The sequence below is a fragment of the Chiloscyllium punctatum genome, chromosome 1 (assembly GCF_047496795.1).
Source record: "Chiloscyllium punctatum isolate Juve2018m chromosome 1, sChiPun1.3, whole genome shotgun sequence".
Lineage (NCBI taxonomy): Eukaryota > Metazoa > Chordata > Chondrichthyes > Orectolobiformes > Hemiscylliidae > Chiloscyllium > Chiloscyllium punctatum.
In genome coordinates this window covers 75,270,841-75,298,316 of record NC_092739.1, presented here as the reverse complement: position 1 = coordinate 75,298,316, position 27,476 = coordinate 75,270,841, and the positions used below count along the sequence as shown (strand labels likewise).

Here is a 27,476-nt window from a genome sequence, read left to right as displayed (position 1 = left end):
CTGATCACTATTATTGTCACCTTTGGGATTGTATGCCAGTGCATTATTATATTCAGAATCAAGAAAACATTCTGAACCAGACATCTCAGTGGTACAGATATCTAACTATTGATTATTGAAAGTGTTAGTCAGGTTTGATTCATTTACATTTCTATTTAATACAATTTCAAGTAATAAATTCATTATTCAAAAAGCATTATCATTTTTTGATTTATGTGAATGAAATTGGTCTGTTGCAGCATACATCTGACATGAATTTGAACTCTCTATTACATCTAGCTTTAAGTTTGTATTTTAGAGGAATCCAGCTTTCGTCTGTGTGCTGAGTTTGTTTACTTCAGCTAGACCCACGTTTGAAGTAGAACAATTGATTTCCGCAAATTCAGTCTCATCAGAGGAAAGTCAGCTGCAGTTGCTATTTCAAACTGTTGCTGATTTTGCTGGAAAGTTCATTACAGAAGAAAATATTTATTCTCATTAATTTTCAGTCATTCAGCCTCTTAATAAAAATTAGTTCACCTTGTACATTGTTGTGTTTGCATTCTTTGAATTGTGAAATTATATGTAAGTATTTCTATTAACAGGGTTTTGTTATAGAACTACTGCTCACTCTTGAGTCTGCCATTGACACATTAGCAGACACAATAAAACAGTATGATCTGCTTTCCGCACTTTCTCAGTAAGTATTTTTGGCTTTATATATGATCTTTGATCATTTGACAATTGACTGTTGTTGTCTATTTTATTTTGTATCTGTGTTTAAATGTTATATAGTTTAATCTAAACATATGTCCTTTTTTATCTCAACACCTGTAACAAAAGACTTTAGGTATTTGCTTCAAAACATTCTCCAGCACATAGCAAGCAAATAGATTATGTGGGTTTTCTGTATCCTGGGATGATATTGATCACACTCATCATCTTTGTAATTCCAGAAGTTTATATCTCTATATAAGTAGACAATTTAAGTTATTTGTTTGCAAGCATATTGTTTGGTAAAATGCAAGAGATGAAATGAATCATGATGATGCAGGAAATCACTGTGCTGAACAGATTCTTGTAATCTGTACATGTTTTTAGTAACCTGAAGGAGTTCTATTTGAATGCACTTTTATTTTTAAAAAATCACTTGAAATTATCTGCAAGTTTATGGTTCTATTTGGTTTTGAAAATGCAATTGTCATTAAGAATGTGAATTATAATCTCCCATTAGCACACTTTGACATTCCAACTAATTGTTGTTGGCCAATTGTCTCACCAGGAAGAGGGAACTAGGCAATGTCATTAGGTAACTAGAGTACAATTCACTTCAATAACATGAGAAAAGAAGTGATTTTAATCCTCCTCACACCCAGCTGAGCTTCTGATCAACCACTTAGTGTAGGGAAATGCTAGAAGAATGTAAAATTGTTCCAGGCATAGCATGGCTTGTTTATTACTAAGTGTTTATGGCAACCGCTTTGGCTATGGGTGACTAACCATTGACTGCATTAGTTGTTGGCCTTGAGTCTTTGCGAGGAAGTAAAGGTCTTAACTGAGCCATAAACAGGAAAGACAAAAAAAAAATGGTTCGAACTTACTGATCAACTGCCAGCAGTTTGCATATGCTTTTTTTAGATTAGATTAGATTACTTACAGTGTGGAAACAGGCCCTTCGGTCCAACAAGTCCACACCGCCCCGCCGAAGCGCAACCCACCCATACCCCTACATCTACCCCTTGCCTAATACTACGGGCAATTTAGCATGGCCAGTTCACCTGACCTGCACATCTTTGGACTGTGGGAGGAAACCGGAGCACCCGGAGGAAACCCACGCAGACACGGGGAGAATGTGCAAACTCCACACAGTCAGTTGCCTGAGGCGGGAATTGAACCCGGGTCTCTGGCGCTGTGAGGCAGCAGTGCTAACCACTGTGCCACCGTGCCGCCCATTTCTATTTTGATAAACCTGTGAACAAATATTTTCCGAATATAATAGACTACTAATGACTGAGTTCACTCTGTGCATATAAATGTGATTCTGTATTTGTCATTGGCAGAAATTAATTTTTGTAATATGTCACACTTTGTTAAGGGAAAAGTTAAGATTCGGTCAAAGAAATTTAAGCATAATGGTAATCGTAAGATGAATTGATTGCCACAAGAGTTTAAAAGTAGTCCTGGCTGAAACTAAACACAAACCGTAAAGAAATAATTCGTGTACAGAAAGCAAGTTGTTAAATTCTACATGAGTTTTATTTATGCAGAGTAATATTAATTTGCATGTACCTTAAACATAAAAACTGATGTTTGCATTTGTATTTTTTCTTCATCGTATTATAGAACACATTTAACTGATTCCTTAATGGGCACTAAGTTGGCAGCTAACAGGAAAAGCACTGGACAACTAAACTTAAGCACAAGCCCACTCAGTACCAGTAGTTTCCTGACTCATCATAGTTGTCATACGAGAAGTAACTCTTTACGAGCCAGTCTACTGGGAGACAGACGTCGAAGTAATACACTGGATATTTTGGATGGGAGGATGAACTATGGTAACCTAGCAAGGACTCGAAGCCTGTCCTCTCTTAGAGAGGGAGAAATGCCAGACCAACAGCCAACTACTGATCCAAGTAGCCTGATGGCTACCATTTTCTGGATAGCTACAGCCCTACTAGAGTCAGACTATGAATATGAATACCTTTTGGCACTAAAACTGCTCAACAAACTGCTCACACAGTTGCCTCTGGATAAAGCAGAGAGTCGGGAGAAGATTGAAAAAGTACAAAGCAAACTAAAGTGGAACAGTTTTCCTGGCCTCCAGCAGTTATTCCTTAAGGGCTTTACCTCATCTTCCACTCAGGATATGACTGTTCATCTCCTGAGTAAACTGATTTCCATCTCTAGACACACTCTGGTGGATCCAGCTCAGGTGGCAGGTATGTTTTATTTTCATTTTCAAGTTTCTTTTCACATCATTCTTACTTTGCCATTAATTATTTCTAAAAAAAATCTTAATGCATTAAAATAAAAATTTGGGAATGGTAAAGGAACTATTCACCTTTATCTCCTGTAAAGCCGAGATTTGGACCGGCGTGGCAAAAGCCACGCATGACTTTCACAAATAAGTGAAAAGTGCTGACTAGAAAATAAACATTTTTCACTTAGCCTGATATCAGTCATTGGAAAAATGCTAGAGTCTGTTACTGTGGACATCTCAAGAACATGTTTAGACAAGCATGATATGATTAAGACAACTTGGCTTCTACTAAAAAACAATCCTGTTTGACAAATTTGTAAGTGTTATTTGAGTAGATAAAGGGAATCTGTAAATGTGGTATACCTGAATTATCAAAAGACACCATATAGGTGATGTACAACTGGTTAAAAGGTGTTGAAAAATGTGGTGCTGAAAAAACACAGCAGGCCAGGCAGCATCTGAGGAGTAGGAGAATCGACGTTTCGGGCATAAGCCCTTCTTCAGGAATCCTGAAGAAGGGCTTATGCCTGAAACATCAATTCTCCTGCTCCTTGGATGCTGTCTGGCCTGCTGTGTTTTCCCAGCACCACATTTTTCAACTCTGGACTCCAGCATCTGCAGTCCTCACTTTCTCCTGGTTAAAAGGTGCTCATGACTTGGTATTAGAAGATTGGATGACAGATATGAAGCAGCGATTGGGCAGACATAGAATCATACAGCACGGAAACAGACCCTTTCATCCAACTTGCCCATGCTGACCAGGTTTCCTAAACTGAACCATTTTGTCTGCACATGTCTCTCATCCCACTAAACCCTTCCAATCCATGTACTTGTCCAAATGTTGTCATTGCATCCGCCTCAATCACTTTCTCTGGCAGCTCGTTCCACATACACACCACCCTCTGTGTGAAAAAGTTGTCTCTCGGGTCCCTTTTAAATTTTTCCCCTCTCACCTTAAACCTACGACCTCTAGTCGTGGACTCCCCTACCCTGGGGAAAATACCTTGGATCCTTACCTTTCTGTGTCCTTCATGATTTTATAAACCTTTATAAGATGACCTCAGCCTCTGACACTCCAGGGGAAAAAAGTCTCAGTCTATCCAACCTCTCCTTAAAACTCAAACCTTCTACGTTTGGTAACATCCTTGTAAATCTTATTTACACCCTTGTCAATTTAATAATATCCTTCCTGTAATTGAGTGGAATTGTACACAGTACTCCAAATGTGACCATTTCATTGTCTTGTACAGTTGTAATATGGCAACAACTCTACTTGATGCTCTGACTGATGAAGTGGAGGTGCAGATGTTGGACTGAGTGGACACAGTTAAAAATCACACAACCCCAGGTAATAGTCCAACAGGTTTATTTGCAAGTACAAGCTTTAAAAGCTTGTACTTCCAAATAAACCTATTGGTCTATAACCTGTTATTGTGATTTTTTTTACTTCTGATTGATGAAAGCAAGTTTGCCAAATGCTGTTTGCACCACCATGTCTACCTGTGACATCACTTTCAAGGAAATATGTACTTGTACCCCTAAGTCTCTCTGTTCAATAACACTCCCAGGGCTCTACCATTAACTGTGTAAGTCCTGTCCTGATTTGTCTTGCCAAGATGCAACGTCTAACATTTATCTCAATTAAACTTCACCTGCATTCCTCAGCCCAGTGTCCATCTGATCAAGGTCCCGTTTTACTCTTCGATATTCTTCTTCACTATCCACTATACCAGCAATTTTGGTGTCATCCGCAAACTTACTCACCATGCTTCTTTTTATTCTCATCCAAACCTTTTATATAAATGACAGACAACAGTGGATCCTTGCAGCACATGGTGAATAATAGAGTGCTTGAAGTACTGGGGCCTCAGCTGTTTACAGTTCTTATGAATAATTTGGATGCAGAAACAAGGAGAATAATATATTTGAGTTTGCTGGATAATACAAAATTAGGTGGAAAGAAAAGCTGTGTCAAGGACAGAGTATGCAAAGAGGTTTGGGCAGGTTAATGAGCATACACCAAGATGGTGGATGAAGTATAATGTAGTAAAATGTGAAGTTGTTCATTTTTGACAGAAGAATAAATAAAGCACAGCAAAAGCCATTTGGTCTTTATTGCCAGGGTTTGGACTATAGGAGTAAGAAAAACATTAAAAAACTGTATAGTATGGTGTGTGTCATTTTAGTTCCTATATTTATGAAAGGATGTATAGTCAGTTCTGCTATAACATGTGTCTCTTCAACGCTAATTGGCTGTAATGCGACTGAAAATTTAGACCATTATTTGCAGCACATGAACTTTCCTTACCTGTATTCACCACAACACAAATCTGACCCCATTAGTTTTAATGCTGCGGCTATTGTGCGATTTTTCTTAGAACACAAGATTACACAAAAATGGAACTATCGTGTTATATAAGAAAGGACTGAATTTGCATTGGAAACATAGCAGTAAAGGTTCACTAAAATGCTACCTGAGATGAAGACATATCTCTGAAGTGAGGCTAAGTAAATTAGGCCTAAATTCTCAAAAATGTAGAAGAATAACAGGTGATCTCATTTAGGCATATCAGATTCTGAAGGTTAAAAATCTCACAACACCAGGTTATAGTCTAACAGGTTTAATTGGAAGCACGCTAGCTTTCGGAGTGCCACTCCTCCTTCAGGTGGTTGTGGTGCTTAGTAGAGAAGATGCTGAAAGATTACTTCTGTTGCTTGGAGGACTATAAAACATAAGGGCACAACCTTAGGATAAAGGACTGATGCTTTATCACTGAACTGTGAACAACTTAATGAGGGTTGCCAATCTATGGATTCCTATCCCAAGGAGTGTGGATGCTCCTCCTCTGAATATATTTAAGGCTGGAATAAACAGATTTTGCTCGCTTACAAAATCAATGGAAGTGGGAAATCAGCATGAAGTTGAACTTGAAGCCTAAAGTCAACAATGTGTATGTTAATTGATGGAGCAGGCTTGATGCACCGTAAGTCCATTCCTGTTTATATTTCATGTACTCTTGTGATGGACTGAGGGGCCTCCTATACTGTGAAGCTCTATGATAGGCCGAGCAGATGTGCTTTGTGGTATGCACTAGATTATATTTTCCTGCTCTCATTTACCTGATTCAGAAATTCAATGTAAATTGGTCAAATTCACAAGATGTTTAAGTAGAATGAGAAGTTGACTTTAAAGTACTTAAGAAACCACCAATAAAATGTGACGGTAAAGCGAGCAGAAACAGCTGCAACTAGTCAAGCGAAAGAATTTCAATGCAACTCAATAGTTGCAAGAGAGAAAAAAGTCAGGGTATTGATCACTGCTTCAAACAGTGGAGAAAATGTTGGAGGAAACCTGGGAATGTGTGTTAACTCCACTTTAACCATGTTCAATCATTGCAGAGCAGCAAGCAAAGCAAATAGAATGATGAGCTTTCATGCCTAAACAGTTGAGCACAAGTCTGTTAAAAACAAAGTACAATAAAGCTACCTATTCTTGAAATGTGAAATGGTCTTTATATTACATGTGCCTTATAGTTGTAAAGGAATGAGATTCAATCCTTTTTACAAACTCTAACATTTGTAGTTTGTTTCCTTTCTTTTCAAACATAGACCAGCTACTATTCCCATTGAATTTGCTTTAGTTGTGATAACTTGTTTTCAGGTAGATTATAGAACTATTGGGACATGTGACAGATTAATGCCAAATTTAAACTGGTATATATTGACTACTTTGTAAGTGACGTGTCTTAGTCTTACATGAGATATATACTTAGGAATTTAGATATTAACAATAAAGAACATCCCAATTTTGTACGTCAGTCACTTGTAGACAGATCCTCATCAGGATAGAACTGGATTGATTAATTATTCAAAGTTTGCATGATCGTCAGTACAAGAGACAGATACTGTGTTTGAAATGGCATATTGAGGTGTCCTCCTAATAAAGAAATTAGCATCCTTGATGTGGAAGGCTCCTTTGACATAAAATTTATAACTGCTTCTTTTCTTTGGTTCACTTGGTGCAACTGTATTTACAGGTGATTTTGGTGAGTCAGAACTCAGAGTCCAGAAGTAAATATAAAAAGCTCATCAAAAGACTCGGCTTAAAGTATTAAAGTGAGAGTTAAGTACTGTATTGCTTTTTTGCATGCTGGCTTAACTTGCTTCTTGGTGTATTTCATATTTTCAATAAACAGTTTGCAGTTTGTCCTGAAATGTTTCCTGATAGTGTGATGCTTTCTCAGCAATTTGTGTAATTCCCCTGTTGTCAACATCTTGGGTGTTACCATTGACTAGAAACTGAACTGGACTCGCCACATAAATACACTAGCTACAAGAATAAGTCAGAGGCTAGGAGTCCTACAGCAAGCAACTCACCTAATTACATGTATCCTGCCCATCATCTAGAGGCAAGAGTTAAGAGTGTGATGGCATACTCTTCACTTACCTGGCTAGTTGAATCTCCAACAACATCGAAAAGCTTGACATCATCCAGAACAAAACACCCTATTTGATTGACACCGCATCCACAAAGATACAGTCACTCCACCACTAATGCTCAGTCACAGCATTGTGTACTATCTACAAGATGCACTGCAGATATTCATCGAAGAAATTCACCAAAATCCTTCGAAATCCATAGCCACTTCTAGCTAGAAGGACAAGGGCAACAGACACATGGGAATCCCATTACCTGCAAATTCCCCTCCAAGCCACTCGCCATCACATTCTTGACTTGTACCTCGTGGATGATGGACAGGCTATGAGGAGTCAGGAGGTGAGTTACTTGCTGCACTGACCAGTTACTTCCTAGTCAATGTCCTGCTCTTGTATTTATATGGCTAGTCCAGTTCAGTGTCCAGATAATGATAACTGTGAGGATGTTGATGGTGGGGGAGTACCACTCACCTTCCTGACTTGGAAATATATTGTGTTCCTTCTGTGCTGATGGGTCAAAGTCCTGGAATTAGCTCCCTAAACAGCATTGTCGGTCTACCTACAGCACATGGACTGCACCAGTTCAAGAAGGCAGCTCGCCACCAACTTTTTAAGAGCAACTTGGGACAGGCTATAAATGCTGGCTTAGCCAGGGACACCCACATGCCATGAGCGAATTTTTTAAAAAAAACAAGAGTAAACTTTGTATTTCCCTACTCAGTCATGATGGGATCTTTGTTAGCTCTGCATCCAAGAAAAAGTGCATGAGGATAGCTTGGAACCTTCCTTTATACTTAGCTGTGATCTATGATGAAGAGATATTTCAAAATGTAACCATTTTAAAACCATACACAGATTAGCCCATTATTACTCTTAATCTTTCACAATAAAAATATGGGCATTTATGTTGTTACTCGCCTTTTTTGCCTGTAAAATGCTTTAAAAACTATCTGATTCTCCAGTTGGTCTGATAATTATTTCAGATGGAGTTCCACCATCGTAGCAAGCTGTAATGTAATTGCTTGGGAAATTTAAAGATTCCATTGGCCAATTCCGCTATGCATGGGACCTTCTGAAAATATCCATTTAAATCAGAGAATTTGAAATGTCTACTGATATTAAATAGTTACCCTAGAACCATTAGACTATTAAATACACAGACCAACTCCTGAGAAAGTATTCAACTACCCTCCTATAACGTACCTCACCCGGACTCAACCCCCTTCCCCAACCACCTCTCTCTGCAAACCCGATATTCCAGCTTCCCCTGCGCTGGGATCTCACCCTCACCTTCCTCCACTGCTGGATCCAGTGCCCCTTGCAGAGTCCTCAGTGACCTGATTCTCCACCAACACTGATGTAACTAACATTCCATCACTTACAGGGCCCCATTGTCACCTAGCACCTTACTCCATAGCCACGGCACAATATCCACCCAGCACCCTAAGCCCACATTTACCTTGCGTACTTTTCACTTGACAGCAGCTATCTGTGATTCTGAAGCTTTAAATTTCGGAATACAGCAGTTTTGCAAAAGTGAGCGTAGTTATTATTTCCTGCCTGTTCTGTGTGGACTGTCAGAATAGAAGTTTGGCTCTGCATTTCTGAAGGTGCTCAAATCACCATCTCCAGTTGGAAATGTGGAGCTGTTTCATGGCATAAAAACGGAGCAGAGTAGCAATTTACTTGAGATTTCCAGTCTTCAGAAAACCTGACTCCACATTTACACACTACATTTCCAAATTCAGTTCTCCTGTAAGAGAGATCTGACATTGGGTGTTATGCAAGGCTATAAAAAAGAAAATTGTATTCTGGGTTTTATACTTAAGCACATTTAATGTTTTTAAAAATATTAAATTGATGCTTAACTTTGGTTAATCAATTAACTATTGTTGGCATATTGCTTGCTGATTTGAATATCCTTTTGTAGATATTACAACGCTGGAAATAGCAGTGAGGAAGCACTCGAATTATACTAGAAATCAGAGATTGTGAGAAAAGGCTGAAAATTTTGTTTAGAAACAGATGTTAAGTGATTTAAGATAGAAATTAACAAGAGGTTGAATTAACATTTTTTAAAAATTGGAAAACTTGAAGATAAAATAAGTTTTCTGGAGATTGTAGGATCAGGATTATTATGGCAGCACTGAACAGGCAAGTATGATTTTATTTTTTGCAATGAGTTTCTGTTAGAACATGCAACGCTTTTCTACATGTGGTTATTGCTTACAACTGACTCGGATAATATTGAAATTATTTTTGAAAAGCATTGAGAAAATGCAGGATGCTTGGTTTCGATTCAAAACCAAGCTGAAGAAGTAGTCTTAAGTATTGTGGACCAAAGATGGTCAGGTGCTGTAGTTTTACATTCCTTGATTCATAAATAGGCCTGGGAATAATAACAGCTGTACAGAAAGCTAATCATAAAATATTAATAGAACAGACCTTGTAAGAATATTTTGATATATTCTGTTGAGGATTTGCAAAAACAATTCAAAGTATTTATTTTGTTAAAGTTTCTTCCATGGGATTTGAGCATTTCCAGCAAGGCCAACATTTCTACTCATCCCTTATTCCTTTTGAACTGTGTGGCTTGTTAGACCTTGTCAAAGGGCAATTGAGGGTTAGCCACATTACTGTCGGTTGGAGTCACATGTAGGCCAGACCTTCCCTAAAGTAACTTAGTGAACCATGCGGGTTGATACAATAATCGATTATGGTTGTCATGATCATCATGAGTCTAGCAAATACCTGAGTGTCTGGATTATTAGCCTGGTGATGTTACCACTATATCACCAGCTCCTGAAATCTTACATTTGTTGTGTTCATGCCTGCTTCTAGCTTTGTTAAAGCAATATAATTTTAAGTTTCTGACCAAAATCAAAAGATCTAACTAACTTGAATGGACATCTTTATTTCTGTCCAAAAATCTTCACTTTACAATACTGGTAGGAATTTAATATAACTTGATTCATGAACATTTGATTCACTGCAAACTGATTAGAATTAATGGCAATTTCAATAATTACAAGAAAAGTAGTAAATACTTTTTGAAGTGGAATTTTCTAGCTTTGTTGCCTTAGCTTGATAAGAATCTAACTAAATAAGAATTCCAGTTTCACCAGTCAAGTAGCAATTTAAATCTCAGTTCATTTAGTAATGTGAATTACTTTGTTAATATTTTCTATAGGTGGAGTATTAACCTCTATGCGGTCTAATTTATGTGCATTTATTTATTATTCCTGATTATGACATAATCTGTATTTGACCAGACTTATATTTATTTTTCAGGGTTCCCATTAAATATTCTGTGCCTGCTACCTCATTTAGTTCAACATTTTGATAACCCTACCCAATTCTGCAAGGAAACCGCTGACAGAATAGCAAAGGTATGTACACAATTATGAATGAGTACATAAATATTGGAAGGCTGAAAATAAACTCCATCTTGAAAATATTTGAAAATTGAACCTCCACAGCTCTCTAGGACAGAGAATTTAAAAGATTCTCTCCTTAACGGCTTGACAGAGTACATGCTGAGAGGATGTTTCCCCTCATGGAACACTGTCATACTCATGTTCCTATTTCTGAAGGCCTTTTTTCATTCCATCTATGGCAAATACAGAGGAACCTCGATTATCCAAACAAGGTGGATGGGCACTATTCATTGGGATAACCAATAATTTGGATAATTGATTTTACCTTAAACATGGGAGGCCACACTGATCTAACGCTGTGCTATATTGGAGAATTTGTTTAAATCTACGATTTTAATGATTCTGCCATTTAAACCAATTAATCCTTGCATTCTGCAAGTTACAGGTTAAAACGAGAAGGACTTACCATCACATAAATACTGTATATCAAATCCCAGCATTAAACAAGGTCCTGAACGTTTTCCACGATTGCAAGAGCACTTGTCAGTCTCTGGGAATTCAGTCTCATGATACAAAGATAGAAGCATCGCCTTGCGCATGCATTTATGTTCGCTGCCTTTTTTTTTAATAACAGCCCGATAAAGTGACAGGAATACCCTGTACTGTAAAACACTTACTTGTGCAAAGGGCTGTGTAACAACCCTTACCTAAAATATATCCAGTTGCTGATGCTTGAGCTGCTTGTGTTTCTTTGTTTTTGCCAGCGTTTTCACATGTTCTTCAGTACAGGTAAATCGATTACACTTAACTCTTTGATGTAACGTTTTTTTTTGGGACCTTGAAATCATCTTCAGATATTCCGAAATTTGGGTAATCGATATACGGATAATCGTGGTTCCTCTGTATATCTTTTCTTAGGTAAATAGACCAAAATTGGACACACTGCTTCAGATGTGGTCTTATCAAGGCTGTATGCAGTTGCAATAAGACATCTTTCCTCTTGGCTGCACTCAAATTCTCTTGTATTAAGGCTAGTATATCATTAGCTAACTTAATTGTTTGCTGTAACAGTATTATAACATTCACTTACTCATGAACAAGGATTTCCAGGTTCCTTTCAAGTCCAACATTTCCTGCCCTTTTATTATTTAAGATAGATATTGTGTTTTTGTTTTTTTCTTAACAAAGCGATGACCTCACACTGTCCAGCATACAAACCTATGAACTGGGAGTAGAAGTAGACCCTTGATCCCACTCTGTCATTTTCATTATGGTTAATCTAATTACTTTTATATTGCCACCTATTAACTATGCCAATTCATCCCTTTACTTATCAAGAACCACCATCTTTACATTAAAAATATTTAGACTCTGCTTCTGCTGCCATTGGAAGAAGAATGTTCAAAAGATTCTCAACCCTCTCTCAGCAGGCCTATCCCTTACCTAATATGGCATTTCACTTTAGCTAGCTCTCCTTTTCGTGCCCTTTATTGCTTGTTTTTTAATGTTGAAATACTAGTCTTGAAACAACTTTTCTCACCCTCAAACTGAATGTGAAATTCAATGATATTATGATCACTATTACCAAAGGATACTGTAAGGTCACTAATAATTCTGTCTGTATTCTTATCTGCCACATTTTTAGACTATCACTCAGTGTCTCCAAATTCCCTTGAAGTGTCTTTATACCCTCCTCATAATTCTCACTCCCACCTCTACAAATATGGAAATGGTACATTTTAAATCCCGGATCTAAATGATTGATGTAAATTGTAAACAGCTGGTAACCAGGGAAGGCGATGGCTATTAATCCAGAGACCCAGGTAATATTCTGCGGACCTGAGTTCAAATCCTGCCACAGCAGATGGTGGAATTGGAATTCAATTTTTAAAAATCTGGAATTAAGAGTTGACTGATGATCATGAAATAGCTGAAACTTTCCCATCTGATTGACTAATATCCTTCAGGGATGGAAATCTGCCTTCTTCATCTGGTCTGGCCTACATGTGACTCCTGACCTACAGCAATGTGGTTGACTCTCAATTGCCCTCTGAAATGGCCTAGCAAGCATCTGGCATACCTGAATGAGGTATCAACCTGGAGAAGCCACCAAACAGGATAGCTTGCATGCCAAACAACAAAAGCAGCAAGTGATAGTGCTAAACAATCCCACAACCGACCGATCAGATCTAAGCTCTGTAATCCTGCCACGTCCAGTTCTGAATGATGGTGAACGATTAAACAACTCCTAGGCGGAGGAGGCTCCACAAATATCCCTGTCCTCAATGATGGAAGAGCCCAGCACATCTGTGCAAAAGATAAGGCTGAAGCATTTGTATCAATCTTCAGCCGGAGGTGCCAAGTGGATTCATCTCAGCTTCCTCCAGTGGTCTCCAGCATTACAGATACCAATCTTCAGCCAATTTAATTCACTTCATTTAATATTAAGGAATGGTTGAAGGCAGTGGATACTGCAAGGCTACAAGCCCTGACATCATTCCAGCAATAGTACTGAAGATTTCTGCTCCAGAATTTGCCACTCCAACCCTGCCAATTACCGCCACATCAGTCTACTCTTGGTCATCAGTAAAGCGATGGAAAGTGTCATCAACAATGGTGTCAAGCTACAGCTGCTCAGTAATGACCTGTTTAGTGATGCCCAGTTTGGGTTCCACCAGTGTCATTCAGCTCCTGACTTTGGTTCAAGCATGGACAAAAGAGCTGGATTCCTGAGGTGAGAGTGACAGCCTACTTAACATCAAGGCTGCATTCAACTGCGTGTGGCATCAGAGTGCCCTGGTAAAACAGGAATCAGTGGGAATCTGGGGGCAAGCTGTCTGGTGGTTCGAGTCATACCTGACACACAGGAAGATGGTTGTGGTAGTTGGTGGTCAGTCATCTCAGCTCCAGGACATCTCTGCAGGAGTTCCTCAGGATAATGACCTAGGTCGAACAAACTTCAGCTGCTTCATCAATGATCTTTCCCTCCATCATAAGGTCACAAGTAGGGATATTTGCTGGTGATTGCATCATGTTCAGTACCATTTACAACTCTGTTACTGAAGCAATCCATGTCCAAGTGCAGCAAAATCTGGACAATATCCAGGTTTGGGCTGGCAAGTGGCAAATAATCTTTACACCACACAAATGCCAGGCTATGACCATCATCATAGAGATAATCTAACTACCGCCCCTTGACATTCTATGGTGTTTCCATGTTTCCATCTCCCACTGTCAACATCCTAGGGGTTATCAGGAATTGACCAGACACTCAACTGGACTCGCCACATAAAAACAGTGGCTCCAAGAGCAGGTCAGAGGCTAGGAATACTGCAGCGCATAGCACACCTCTTGACTTCCCAAAGTCTATCCACTGTCTACAAGGCACAAGTCAGGAGTGTGATGGAATATTCTGCACTTGCCTGGTTAAGTGCAACCCCAACAGCACACTAGCTTGGCAACATTCAGGACAAAGCAGCCTGCTTGATTGGCACTATAGTCACAAGCATCCACTCCCTCTACCACTGGTGCTCAGTAGCAGCAGTGTGTATTATCTGCAACATATACTGCAGGAATGCACCCAAGATCCTCAGAAAGCACCTTCCAAACCCATGACCACTTCCATCTAGAAGGACAAGGGCAGCGGATACATGGGAACACCACCGTCTTCACGTTCCCCTACAAGCCACTCAGCATCCTGACTTTGGAAGGAACAACGGGTCAAAATCTTGGAATTCCCTCCCTAATGGCATCCGTCACTGGGTCAAAATCTTGGAATTCCCTCCTTATTGGCATTGTGGGTCAACCCACAGCAGGTGGACTGCAGCGGTTCGAGAAGGCAGTTCATCAACACCACCTTCTCAAGGGCAAATAGGGACAGGCAATAAATGCTGGTCAGCAAATGATGCCCACGTCCCACAAACGAATAAATAAAAAGAATATTTGTTCCTGTGTGAAAATATTAGAGTCCATTATAAAGGATGTAATAGAAGAGCAATTGGAAATTCATAGTATGATCAAGCACAATCAGCATGGCTCCAAGAAGAGGGAATCATGCCTGACAAATTTATTAGAGTTCTTTGAGCAACTAACAAGCAAACTAGATGAAGGGGAAGCAGTGGATGCAATGTATTTGATGTTTCAGTCGGGTTTGATAAGTTACTGTACGTCAAATAAAATAAGAGCCCATGATGTTAGAGTATATTAGCACTAGCTACCTGACTAAGGACCAGCACTCCGAAAGATCGTACTTCCAAATAAAGCTGTTGGACTAAAACCTGGTGGTGTTTGACTTTTAACTTTGTTCACACCAGTCCAACACCAGCACGTCCACACCATATATTAGCATGGATAGACGATTACCTAACTAATTGAAGATGAGGGTAATGGGCTAAGGGGTCAATTTCATGAGTGCAGTCTGTAATTACGGAATGCCCCAGGGTTCAGTGCTGTAGCTGCAGTTATATACAATAAATGTTAATGACTTGGATCAGGAAACAGAACATTTGGTAGCCATGTTTGCATGTGGCACAAAAATAGATGGGAAGACAAGTGGTGAAGATGACACAAAGCATCTACCAAGGTTATAGATGAGTTAAACAAGTGTGTATAAATGTGGCAGATGGAATTTAATTTGGGAAAATGGTACTTTTACACTGGCAGAAAGAGTTGAGCTGAATATTATTTAACTGAAGAAAGACTGCAGAAAGTTACAGCACAGATCTTACAGCATCTTGGAATCCTCATGTAGAAATACCAAAAAGTTAGCATATAAATTCAGCTGGTAATAAAAACGGCAAAAGAAGTATTGGTCTTGAATTCAAAGGGAATGGAGTGTAAAGTAGGGCAGTCTTAATAAAACCATGCAAGGCATTTATCAGACCTTATTTGGAATACTGCTAAGAATTTTGGGCCCCTTATCTAAAGATAAATATGCTGGTGTTGGAGGCAATCCAGAGAAGGTTCATAGACTAATTCTGGGTATGGAGGGACTGTATTATGAGGAGAGATTGAGTCTATAGTCATTGGAGTTTAGAAGATTGACAGGCGATCTCATCGAGACATAGAAAACTGTTCGAGGACCTGACAGGTGTGGAAAGCTTGTTCTTCTCATGGAAATGTCCAGGACCCGCGAGTATAATCTCCCGAATAAGAGGTCACCCTTTTAAATCAGAAACTTTGCTCTAGGGTGGTGAACTTGAGGATTTCTTTACCGCACAGGTAGCGATTGAGTTGTCAAATTTATTTAAGGGTAGGTTATACAGATTTTTAATCAGTAAAGAAAGTGAGGGTAATGGGGAAAAGGCTGGAAAGTGGAGCTAAGTATTAATAAACCATGATCGAATTGAAAGATGGAGCTGACTTGATGAGCTGAATGGCCTGTATCTACTCCTTGGCCTTATGGTCTAAATCTAAATCTTAATTTTTTACAAGGTCCACATACCCTTTTGGAAATCAAATACCCTAGGATTATTAGTAATAATCTTAGAACAGAATTTTTAATGTAAAAACAACATTGTTGTGGATGCTGTAAATCTGAAATAAAAACAGAAATTATTGAATTGAATGATTTATTGTCACTTGTATTTATCAAATAAATACAGTGGAAAGTGTAATATGTCGCTCTGCTCCGGCATCATTTTGACTAAAAGAAGATATTAAGATATTAAACTGAAATTAAAATAGAAGATTTAAATATAAGTAAAATCAGAGTCATCTTCCTCCCACCTTGTGCTTTGCTCAACGTTGAGTTGGGGGGTCTCCATAAAGTGCTCTGGGCACCACCAGTGCCCCTGCATTACAACCCATTCCAGGAGTACCAATTCAGACCTTCCACATGGTGACTGAAGCCCAATATCTCTGATTCTGATGCTGACCGCAGATGCTGCCTTCTCCACTGACATCACTGGGGTGCCCATTTTGCCATCACTAGTCCAACTCTAACAATTGACCCAATTAATATCAAAGTTACCAATCATCAGACACTATCTTTCGCTGCTGGGCCCATCACACCGACATCACCAGCACATATGTCGCAGCCACCAGGTCTTGTGTTTACTCTTCCACCAACTGCTCAGCCATGGTCTTACTGGAATCTTCTGCCACAAGTTCACCCTGGACCCACTCGAGTATGCCCTGGTTTCAGTCATCGCAATAAAGTTCTTCACAGGAGGTAAGTACAAGAAAAAAAAGGAAAACAGAAGAAAAGAAACGAAAAGGAAAGCAGATGGAGTGGATGAGACACGGACTGAGGAGCCCTATGCCGCTACCACCCTGGAATATTATTATGGAAAATTATGGGAAAAACCCATTCAGTCAAGCAACTCTTTTTGTCAAAGAGAAACAAGGTGAACCTGTTCCAAAGAACAGTAATTTTCAACTCAAAAATGTTAATTCTACTTCTTTCTCCACAGATCATTCTAGTTGATAAGTTTTTTAAAGGATCTTTGAAATGGCTCTGAAAAAGAAACAGAGGCTGAAATCGTGGACACTCTGGCATTGTATTCAGGTAACAAAGTTTTCAAGGTTTTAATGTCTGTACCTGTCATGTTTTTGTCTTAGGTCTGTGCAGAAGAAAAAACCGTCACGCTTTCGAACCTGGCTCACATGATGAGCCTTTATAGCACACACAGTTATTCACGGGACAGTGCAAATTGGATTAATGTGGTTTGCCGATACCTACATGATGCCTTCTCAGACATCACTTTGAACCTGGTCACTTACTTAGCTGAGGTAATTTTCCTTTTTTTTGTTTATCTAGCCGACATGTCTCTTTGTAGAGTTTGTCTGTGTTAAAGCATAGAAGAAATATTAACCTGCATTTTTTTCTTAAATTGTTGACCGGTGTTATACAAGAACCAAGACTACTTAACCTCATTTTTATTGAAATGAAGAATTCATCATGTCACTCTGAGTTAATTGGTTCCCTCCCAGACCTCAATGTCCATTCCAGGTTCTTAACTTGTCAGTTATTTTCTCCGTTTAACACACAGCACCAACAGTCTTGTGCTGATGATTTTATTCTATATTTACGAGTTTCCTTCAGATCTTACGTTCTTGGTATTTGTAATTTTCATCACAATGGCTGAATCATCCCAGTTTTAATATTTGTTTCTTTCAATTCAATTGACTTAAGCTTTCCACTTTTCCAACTAGAGTGCTGAAGCATTGGACTTTTAAAATAATGGCTGTCTGTAGTACATTACGTTTACCATGCATCTCCTCAACTCCTATTTTGTCATCGCACATTTACATCTACAACTGGTATGTCACTGCCAATGGATGGAACATCATAAACTCCAGATTCTGGAAGTCCAGATACTTAATAACTGTGATGCAAGCAGAAGGAAATTTGTTTTCCCATAATGAGATATGAGCAAGGCCATTGGAGAGCCAGTAAATTTCCTTGAAACTTTAATTGCAAAATACACAAGGATAGAATTTAGCAAGCCACAGTGTTTATGACATCACCTTTGCTTGTGCATTGCTGGTAGCAATGAATGCAAATTGCATTTTTAAAATTCTATGGATTTTTTTTGTTTGAAATGCCTGTATAGGTATTACCTCTGTGCTATTTTTCTCAACAGCTATTAGAAAAGGGCCTAACTAGTATGCAGCAGTCATTGCTACAGATTATCTATAGCCTTCTGAGTCACATTGATCTGTCTGGAGCTCCAGTAAAACAGTTTAATTTGGAAATCATGAAGATCATTGGGAAGTATGTGCAGGTTAGTCATAAAAATAAATCTTGTGCTAAAGCTTATCTCATTTCTGAGCTGCAATACAATTACTTGGAGCAAATTATATTTTGAAGTTCTTGCTTTTTAATTCATTAAGGTGGGTGTGAAGTGTCTTCCAACTGAAATATTTGAAAAAAATTTTGATTTGTCTCTGCAGCCTGTTGTACAAATAAAACATTTCTGCAATACCTAGTTCAATCTTTGTCTCACAAACGTATAGTTCAAACCAGAAGAATAAAACTTTTAGTTTGTACATAGAGATTGAGTCATTTAAATTACCATTATATCAGGTTGACTTGGCACCTGTGGGAAGCATCTTGCAACAATATTAGCAGTTTTTCATTTTATTATTTAATTAATACAAATCCCCAGACCTAGCACTAGACTTCTCATTTGTTGAACTTAAGGTGATTAGCCTGCTGCTTAGTCTGTAGAGGGTATGTACCTGAGCAATGTGCAATCTCGTTTGTCTCTCTGTGCGAGTGCTGAGGGGTTTAAACAGGGCCCTGCGGTTGATGACATGGGATAGTCGCAAAACCCCATAATCTTTCCTGCAGATGCTAGAAATCTGTAATGAAATCAGAAAATAATCCTATGTGTTTGTATTCTATGTTGAGTCTATAAGGTCAATCAAGAGGTAAGCTGATATACTTTAAACTTATATACTTTAAGCTTATACTGAGGTTTATTTATGCAGTGTTACATGTAGAGGACATGAGATTTGAATGAGAAACAATTTTTTTAAAAATGTCAGTAAGCTTTGCAGTTCTGTCAAGTGAATTATGTACAATTTCACACTGGTATCTAAGTGCAAATGTTTTGAGACCATTTAAATTATCATGTTAATTCAAATCTGAGCTTCAATTAGATTTTATGATTATATCCAGGAAAAAGAATAGTCTGAGGAAACAGGGAATGTTCAACTTCATTCTGTCATTAACGAAGCAATTCAATACATGAGTACTTCATCACAGACCTAGGTGGAATTCTTAATTGATTGGCCATGCATGGAATGATTTGACCTCTTGTACCATCTTCTGTTGCAAATAAATCTTAAAATTTGAGACACGGTTTGTTGCATTTCAAATTAACCTGTGAGCACTCAAAACACTGTAGATTAAAATATGTGGAAAATGAAACAAGACAACTTTTTAAATTATGTGTAGTGCTTTTCGCAATTCCTATGTTGCCTCCTAGCTTTCGGAGCACCGTTTCTTCATCAGGTCACAATCACCTGATGAAGGAGCGTCGCTCTGAAAGCTAGTGTGCTTCCAATTAAACCTGTTGGACTATAACCTGGTGTTGTGATTTTTAACTTTGTACACCCCAGTCCAACACCGGCATCTCCAAATTATGTTGCCTCAGGAAGATTTCAGTTGAGCATGAATGGCTGTTGAGGAACTGTGTAAAAAACAAACATTTTCACTTTAAAAGCTATACCTTAAAGGGAATTTAAGTTTTTTCTTCTTTGATTTGTTTTTAGAGTTATCCTTTGGCATGCACTGCCACAAGAAGTGCAGTGTATGAGCTTTTCATGAAATGTTTTGCCATTTCAACTATATTTATTTACCTCACTAGAATAGATCCTCACAGAAAAAACTAAGCGAATATCTAGATTGTTATTAAAAGAGCCAATTAATAATTAGATTGAGAAGTCAGATGTTTAAGACAGTGATTTTAATAACAAGGCACTTAGTTATTTATCTGGTATATGGAGAAGCTTGTGAATTCAGTGATTGCTATAAATTTTGGGCTGACAATATTTGGACTTGCTGTTATCCTCCATGACCATTTAACTCTGAAAGGGTTTTGATGGAATTTCAGCTGTCAGTTGAGTATGTACAATTGTTAAAGTGAGTAATAGATTGGATGGATGCAATGGATTGGGTGAGGATGCAGAATTTGATATTTCTGATAACTGTATGTCGTACATTGAAGGAAATATATTTTTGTGGAATATTCTGTACGGATGATGGGAAGACACATGCAGAAAACAAGCTCTGCTTTTCGAACTGGAGCATAAGGTTGGGGAGTTACATTTTTACATTTTTTAGTTTTAAAGAAATAGTGCTAGCTGCATAGTATTTATCCTGATCTTATCATTCTTATGAAGAGATGAATTAGGAGCAGGAATAGGCCCTTCAGCTATTCTAACCTGCTGCAGCATTGATAAAACTTATGTCTAATCTGATTGTAACCTCAACTCTACATTCCCACCTAACTAAAATAACCATTGACTCTGTTAGTCTAAAGTCAATCTTCACCTGCTTTAAAAATCTTAAATTTTTCCATTTCATTGCTTTAAAGGGAAAAGAACTCCAAAGACTTTCAACGACCTGAGGAAAAAGAACTCATCTCAGTCTTAAAAATGGAATTCCTGACTTTACAACTGTGTCCGTAAAACCAAATCTGTCTCACAAAGCAAAACATCTTTTTCAGATTTCACACTCATTTCCCCCCCTCAGGATCGTGTATGTTTCAACAGGATAACTTCCTGTCAACTCCAATGGGTATAGGTCAAGCCTGTCCAATCTTTTTTCATGTATGAATTATCTCCTCTGATCCTTACCTACTCCCTTTACTTAACTACTAACCCAGGTTCAGTTGAGTGAACCTTCTCTGAACTGACTCTAACACACTTGCACCCTCCCTGAAATAAGGGGACCAAAACTGCACATACAGTCAAGATGTGCCCACACCAATGCTATTTGCAACTACAGAAAAACATGCCTACTTTTATATTGCATTGCCCTTCGAATAAGTGACAACATTACAGTTGTCTGTCAATTCACTCGCTATGGCTGCAGACTAATTTTGTGATTCATGCACCAGAGCACCCAAATCCCTTTGTAGCATCAATTTTCTACAATCCTGCCATTTAAGTAATATGCTACTTTTCTATTCTTCCTGCCAAAGTCAACAGGTTACATTTTCTTTTATTACATCTGTCAAATTTTGCTTCGCTCAATCAATCTATTTGTATCCCTTTACGGACTCATAACAATCCTCTTCGTAACTTGCGTTCCCACCAATCTTTGTACCTCCACAAGTTTAGCAACCATAGATTCAGTCTTTTCATCCATGTTATTAATATAACTTACAAAGAACTGAGACCTCAACATTGATCCCTGTGGTACACTACTCGTCACATCCTGCCAACTTGAACATAACCCATTTGCACCAACCCTGTGATACCTATTAGCCAAAAATTTCTTTACCCGTGTGCTATCATTCAATTTAACAATCTGCCAGGAGACAGAGCTTTAGGACAACAATTGTTTATTCACATGTAAGCAAGGAGACTCTGATCTATCAGTGTAAGACTAACTCTGGAAAGTTTTACATGTCTTCAGGTTTTGTGCGCAAGTCACATCGAATTCCTGTTCCAGTCAATTCTCATCGTACATTGACCTCATGTTCTAATGTAGATTTTCCAATAGTTACACAGACTTTAGCTGTTCTTTCACTGAAGACCTCCGTTATCTTCGCTGATTATGTAGCCTCTACTTTCTTGTCTATCACTTCCTGCTTTCCTGACCTTGCCCAACTGCATGTTTCCATTCTTTATCCTGCCTTTACATATTTGTGGTTCCAATTTATTATTGACAAAATTTCTGACTAAAAGTTTAACTTAACTAATGAAAACCTTCATGTGCTAATATTTTACCCCTACACCATGAGATTTTATTTTATGCATTTACCTTTGATGAGGCATTTTGACAAATACCACTGGACATCTATGATTTAGAGGTGCTGGTATTGGAATAGGTGTACAAATTTAAAAATCACACAACACCAGGTTATTGGAAGTAGTGCTTCCAAATAAACCTATTGGACTATGACCTGGTGTTGTGATTTTTAACTCTGGTTATCTAAGTACGCAAGATCCAGTGGTTTGCCTTTATCAATGTGGCTTGTTACTTTCTGAAAAATTCTTAACAAGTTCATCAATCATGATTTAATTTTCACAAAACCAAGCTGATGACCTGATTGCATTAAGGTTTTGTTATTGCCCTGCAGTAATCTTTTCAATAATAAGTAGTAGCATTTTCCTTATAATAAACTTTACGTTAATCAACTTGTAGTTACCTGTGTTCTGTCTCCCTCCTTTCTGAAAAGAGGAATCACATTTGCTATTTTTCCAATATGACAGGACTTCGAAAAATTTTTAAATGAAATTCGGTGCATCTACTCTCTCATTTGTTTTAGTGCCCTAAGGTTAGGCCAGGGACCTGTCTGCTGATAGTTCTAATGACCTTCTCAGTACCTTTTCCTGCAGTATTTATCACACGGTCAGCCACATGTACCTCATGAAATGAGTTTCCTGATTGGGGCTGTTAATCTGATCCAGTCAGGGAGCTCTGACCAACAGATATAAACAGAGGTGTCTGTTCATTCTGAAAGCTGGCTCTGAGAGAGCTGGATCAGTGTCAAGGATATTCCATGTGTAAATAAAGGGTGATTTAGTGATGGTTATATGGAGTTACTTCATTTTCCTAATGATTGTATATGTTTTAAGTTCCTGTCTTGCTTTTCCTTCTGATTCACGGTTATATTTAGGATGTTATTTGCATCTTCTCAGTGCTGTTCAGTTCATCTGTCATTGCTTATTTTTTATTAATTCATCAGGTTCCCTCAGTAGCACTCACTTTGCTTTTTCAATTTAATAAATGCCTTATAATTATCTTGCAATAATTTCATCAGTTGCAATTGATTTGTATTGTGAACATTGTGAACAATAAATTTAAGTTTTAGTTATTCAACAAAATAAAATATAAATTACCAATTTGGAATAATGATTCATTTTGAAAAGAGAAGAGAAAGTACAAACTGATTTCAGCTCTTGGCCATATTTGATTCATTCACTCTCACTCATTGTTGCAGTAGCAAAAGCATAATAAATAGCTGTGTGTAAATTTGTGAGCGTGTTTGATTTTTAAGATTATGGCTTGGGTGGAGTTTATCGATTGGAGTATGGGTTGTTTATTAAGTAATCAGAACAACTTAGTACCCAACAGAGCAGCTTAAAAATCAATGTTTAGGGAATCTTTAACTTGGAGTCATACTGGATCAAAGGGGACTACTATTTTCATTGGATGAATTGAGAGAAGCAGAGGATTAGCTATTCCAATGTAACCCTCATAATACCAACTATCAGCTGATTTTAAAATGTTTTGTCTAGTATTTAGAAATAAGACTGTTAATAATGTATGACATGTCCAAGGAAAAATCAGTAAAATGTTATTTTTCTAAAGGGAAGGCATCCTAACTGCTGTTTTATTCATTCTTAGGATGTGGGAGTTAATGGAAAAGTTGTCATTCCTAAGTGCAGTTTTCTACTTTTGTATAAATCTGTTCTCTTTATCCTTACTTGGGCTTTAAATTCACAAAGCTGACTCTGTCATGCATCCCTTAGATTATAATCTTGTCTCATTGCAATGGTATGTTATAATCAGATTACAACATACTTTGCATTTCTCCAATGGCATTTTGTACAGTAAACATATGTTGAGTAGTAAAATCATTGTTTAATTTATTTTACTTAGAGTCCATACTGGAAGGAAGCACTTAATATTTTGAAGTTAGTGGTATCTCGGTCAGCCAGCCTTGTTGTGCCAGATGAAGTGCATAGATCAAATTACGGAGGCGAGTCCTGTACATCTCCTGAAATTTCCTTCACAAAAATTTGGAACAATGCGTCAAAAGAATTGCCTGGAAAGACTTTAGATTTCCATTTTGATATCTCTGAGGTATGTGTCTGGTGTTCAAAATAACTGTACCTTTAGAAAATAAATTCATTAAAAGTGATCCTATTGACAACAATTTGTCAACGTTCTAGAGAGGATCAGTTAAGTCCTTTATTGAGTTTTTTATTGTTTTGTTTGTGTGTTTCAATTATAGTATTTTAGATTTGTAGTCATATATATGTTGCTGCTGTTGAAGAACCTGGATGAAGCTTTTATCCTTGTATTCTACTGGTCTACTGTTACAGAGCTTACCTTGGGCATGTGAATGTCTGTATTGTATGTACAGCAAAGAAATTTCACTGAATCCATTTTTGTAAGTATACCTGGCTAATTTTATTTTAACCCTATTTTGGAATATGTAGACGCCAATTATAGGACAGAAGTATGGTGATCAGCATAGTGCTGCATGCCGAAATGGAAAGCCAAAAGTTATTGCTGTCACTCGCAGTACCTCTTCTACATCTTCAGGGTCCAACTCAAATGCCTTAGTACCCGTCAGCTGGAAAAGGCCGCAACTATCCCAGGTACAGTGAGTTCCATTCAAACCAAAGTCAAAAACACGTCTTCCAATAAATTGCGTCTTCCCATAAATCATGTCTTCCCAAATAAAGTGCGTTGAAAATGAAGACTTAGACCACCTCTATTCCACTGAAGTTCAGCACTAATTGATAATCTTATTCAAAGCTGATGTGAAAGCTGGAATATCATGCTGCTGTAGGTCGAATGCTGTTCAGGGATTGTCATGTAGTTGGTGGAACAGAGGCAAAAGAACATCACTTTTTATTCAACCTAACTGACCCCACAGTTGTTTGATGTTGACAGCAGATATGCATAATATTTCCTTGACCTTTCACACCTTGAATGCATAGAATCAATGAAAGTTGCTAATATTAGTCAAAACTACAAAGAACAGGTTTAAATTGTGCTCCAAATTATTTGGGCCTGGCTGCAATGTAATAATGTACAAAAACAGCCCACAATACTACTTCAGTGATATGCTGTTTATCACATCCAACATTTTCATGAAGTATTAAACAATTTCTTCATGGAACCAAAAGTTATTTTGTTACAATGCTGTAAGGGAAACCTTAGAAACTGATATTGCTATACAGCACTGTGTTCAAGAGAGCCATGATGGAAACAATGCAAAGTTATTTTTAGAGGATGTGACACTTTGATCTCGGCTTTACTTTCTTGCAGAAGTATAATTAAAGTATTAGTTGTGAGGTAGCCTGTTCATATTCACGTCTTATGGTGCTTAGTTTGATTGAATAAGTTTTTGGAAAATGTTCTGAATCTTTTATTTTCTTGAAACCTTTGATTGTTTTAGAGAAGAACAAGAGAGAAATTAATGAATGTGCTGTCACTTTGTGGCCAAGAAGTTGGTCTCCCAAAGAACCCATCAGTAAGTTAAAGGTTTTCTATCTAAAGTTTATTTTCAACTCTCAGCATTATACAGTATTTTAAAATGAAAACCCTTTCATTTCAATATAGCTTTACCATGCTTCTTTAAAAAGTGATGTCTTCTGTCTTTGGTGGGCATTGAATAGGTATTTAGAGTCATAGACTCAGAGACGTACAGCACAGAAATAAACCCTTCGGTCCAACTTGTCCATGCCGACCAGATATCCCAACCCAATCTAGTCCCACCTGCTAGTACCTGACCCATATCCCTCCAAACCCTTCCTATTCGAATACCTATCCAGAAGCAAATGTTGCAATTGTACTAGCCTCCACCACTTCCTCTGTCAGCTTATTCCATACACGTACCACCCTCTGCGGGAAAACGTTGCCCCTTAGGTCCCTTTCATATCTTTCCCCTCTCACCCTAAACCTATGACTTTGTCTGTTTATGCTATCCATGCCCCTTGTGATTTTGTAAACCTCCATAAGGTCACCCCTCAGCCTCCGACGCTCCAGGGAAAACTGCCCTAACCTGTTCAACCCCTCCCTATGGCTCAAATCCTCCAACCTTGTCAACATCCTTATAAATCTTTTCTGAACCCGTTTCAAGTTTCACAACATCTTTCCAATAGGAAGGAGACCAGAATTGCACACAATATTCCAACAGTGGTCTAACCAATCCTGTACAGCTGCAACATGTCCTCTCAACTCCTGTACTCTATATTCTGACCAATAAAGAAAAGCATACCAAAAGCCACCTTCACTATCCTATCTACCTGCGACTCCACTTTCAAGGAACTATGAACCTGCACTCTAAAGTCTCTTTGTTCAGCAACAATCCCTAGGTCCTTACCATTAAGTGCATAGGTCCTGCTAAGATTTGCTTTCCCAAAATCTGAATTAAACTCCATCTGCCACTTCTCAGCCTATTGGCCCATATAGTCAAGGTCCTTTTGTATTCTGATGTAACCCTCTTCGTTGTCCACTACACCTCCAATTTTGGTGTCATCTGCAAATTTACTAACTTGTACCTCTTATGCTCATATCCAAATCATTTATGTAAATGACAAAAAGTAGAAGACCCAGACCAATCCTTCTGGCACTCCACTGGTCACAGGCCTCCGGTCTGAAAAACAACCCTCCACCACCACTCTCTGTCTTCTACCTTTTGAGCCAGTTCTGTATCCAAATGGCTAGTTCTCCCTGTATTCCATGAGATCTAACCTTGCTAACCAGTCTCCCATGGGGAACCTTGTCGAACGTCTTACTGAAGTCCATATAGATCATGTCCACCGCTCTGCCCTCACCAATCCTCTTTGTTACTTCTTCAAAAAACTCAATCAAGTTTGTGGGACATGATTTCCCCCACACACAGCCATGTTGACTATCCCTAATCAGTTCTTGCCTTTCCAAATACATGTACATCCTTAGCCTCTAACTTGGTCTTGCAGTTACGGTATTTAAATGCTTTGTTTCTGGTCAGTGGTGACACCCTGGAAGTTGATAGTGGGGGATTCCATGATGGCAATGCAATTGTATGTCGAGGGAGGATGATTAATTTTGCTCTTGTTGGAGATGGTCATTGCCTGGGTCTTGTGTGGCATGAATGTTACTTGCCACTGGTCAGCCCAAACTTGGTTATTGTCCAGGTCTTGCTGCATTTGAACTTGGACTGCATCAAGCAGAGATTTGAAAACATGAGTGAAAATTTTAAAATCAAGATATTCCTCAATTCCATTCACTTGTAGGTCAGCAAGTATGAAGAATTGGAACACAACTTATGCTATTCCCAAGTTGATGTAAATTTGTAAAA

General features: G+C 38.3%; 1 protein-coding gene across 13 annotated transcripts in view; it reads left to right on the top strand.

Annotated features, from left to right (window-relative positions):
• The window catches only part of fryl (furry homolog, like), a 467,472-nt gene that overhangs the window by 352,313 nt on the left and 87,683 nt on the right, over positions 1 to 27,476 (top strand). For all 13 annotated transcript variants that reach the window (XM_072569022.1, XM_072569030.1, XM_072569038.1 and 10 more), the window contains 8 exons: positions 585 to 679; positions 2,323 to 2,918; positions 10,688 to 10,785; positions 17,335 to 17,505; positions 18,360 to 18,500; positions 24,059 to 24,262; positions 24,622 to 24,783; positions 25,590 to 25,664. In XM_072569022.1, coding sequence (XP_072425123.1) covers positions 585 to 679; positions 2,323 to 2,918; positions 10,688 to 10,785; positions 17,335 to 17,505; positions 18,360 to 18,500; positions 24,059 to 24,262; positions 24,622 to 24,783; positions 25,590 to 25,664 — 1,542 coding nt within the window. The remainder of the gene's footprint in view (positions 1 to 584; positions 680 to 2,322; positions 2,919 to 10,687; positions 10,786 to 17,334; positions 17,506 to 18,359; positions 18,501 to 24,058; positions 24,263 to 24,621; positions 24,784 to 25,589; positions 25,665 to 27,476) is intronic.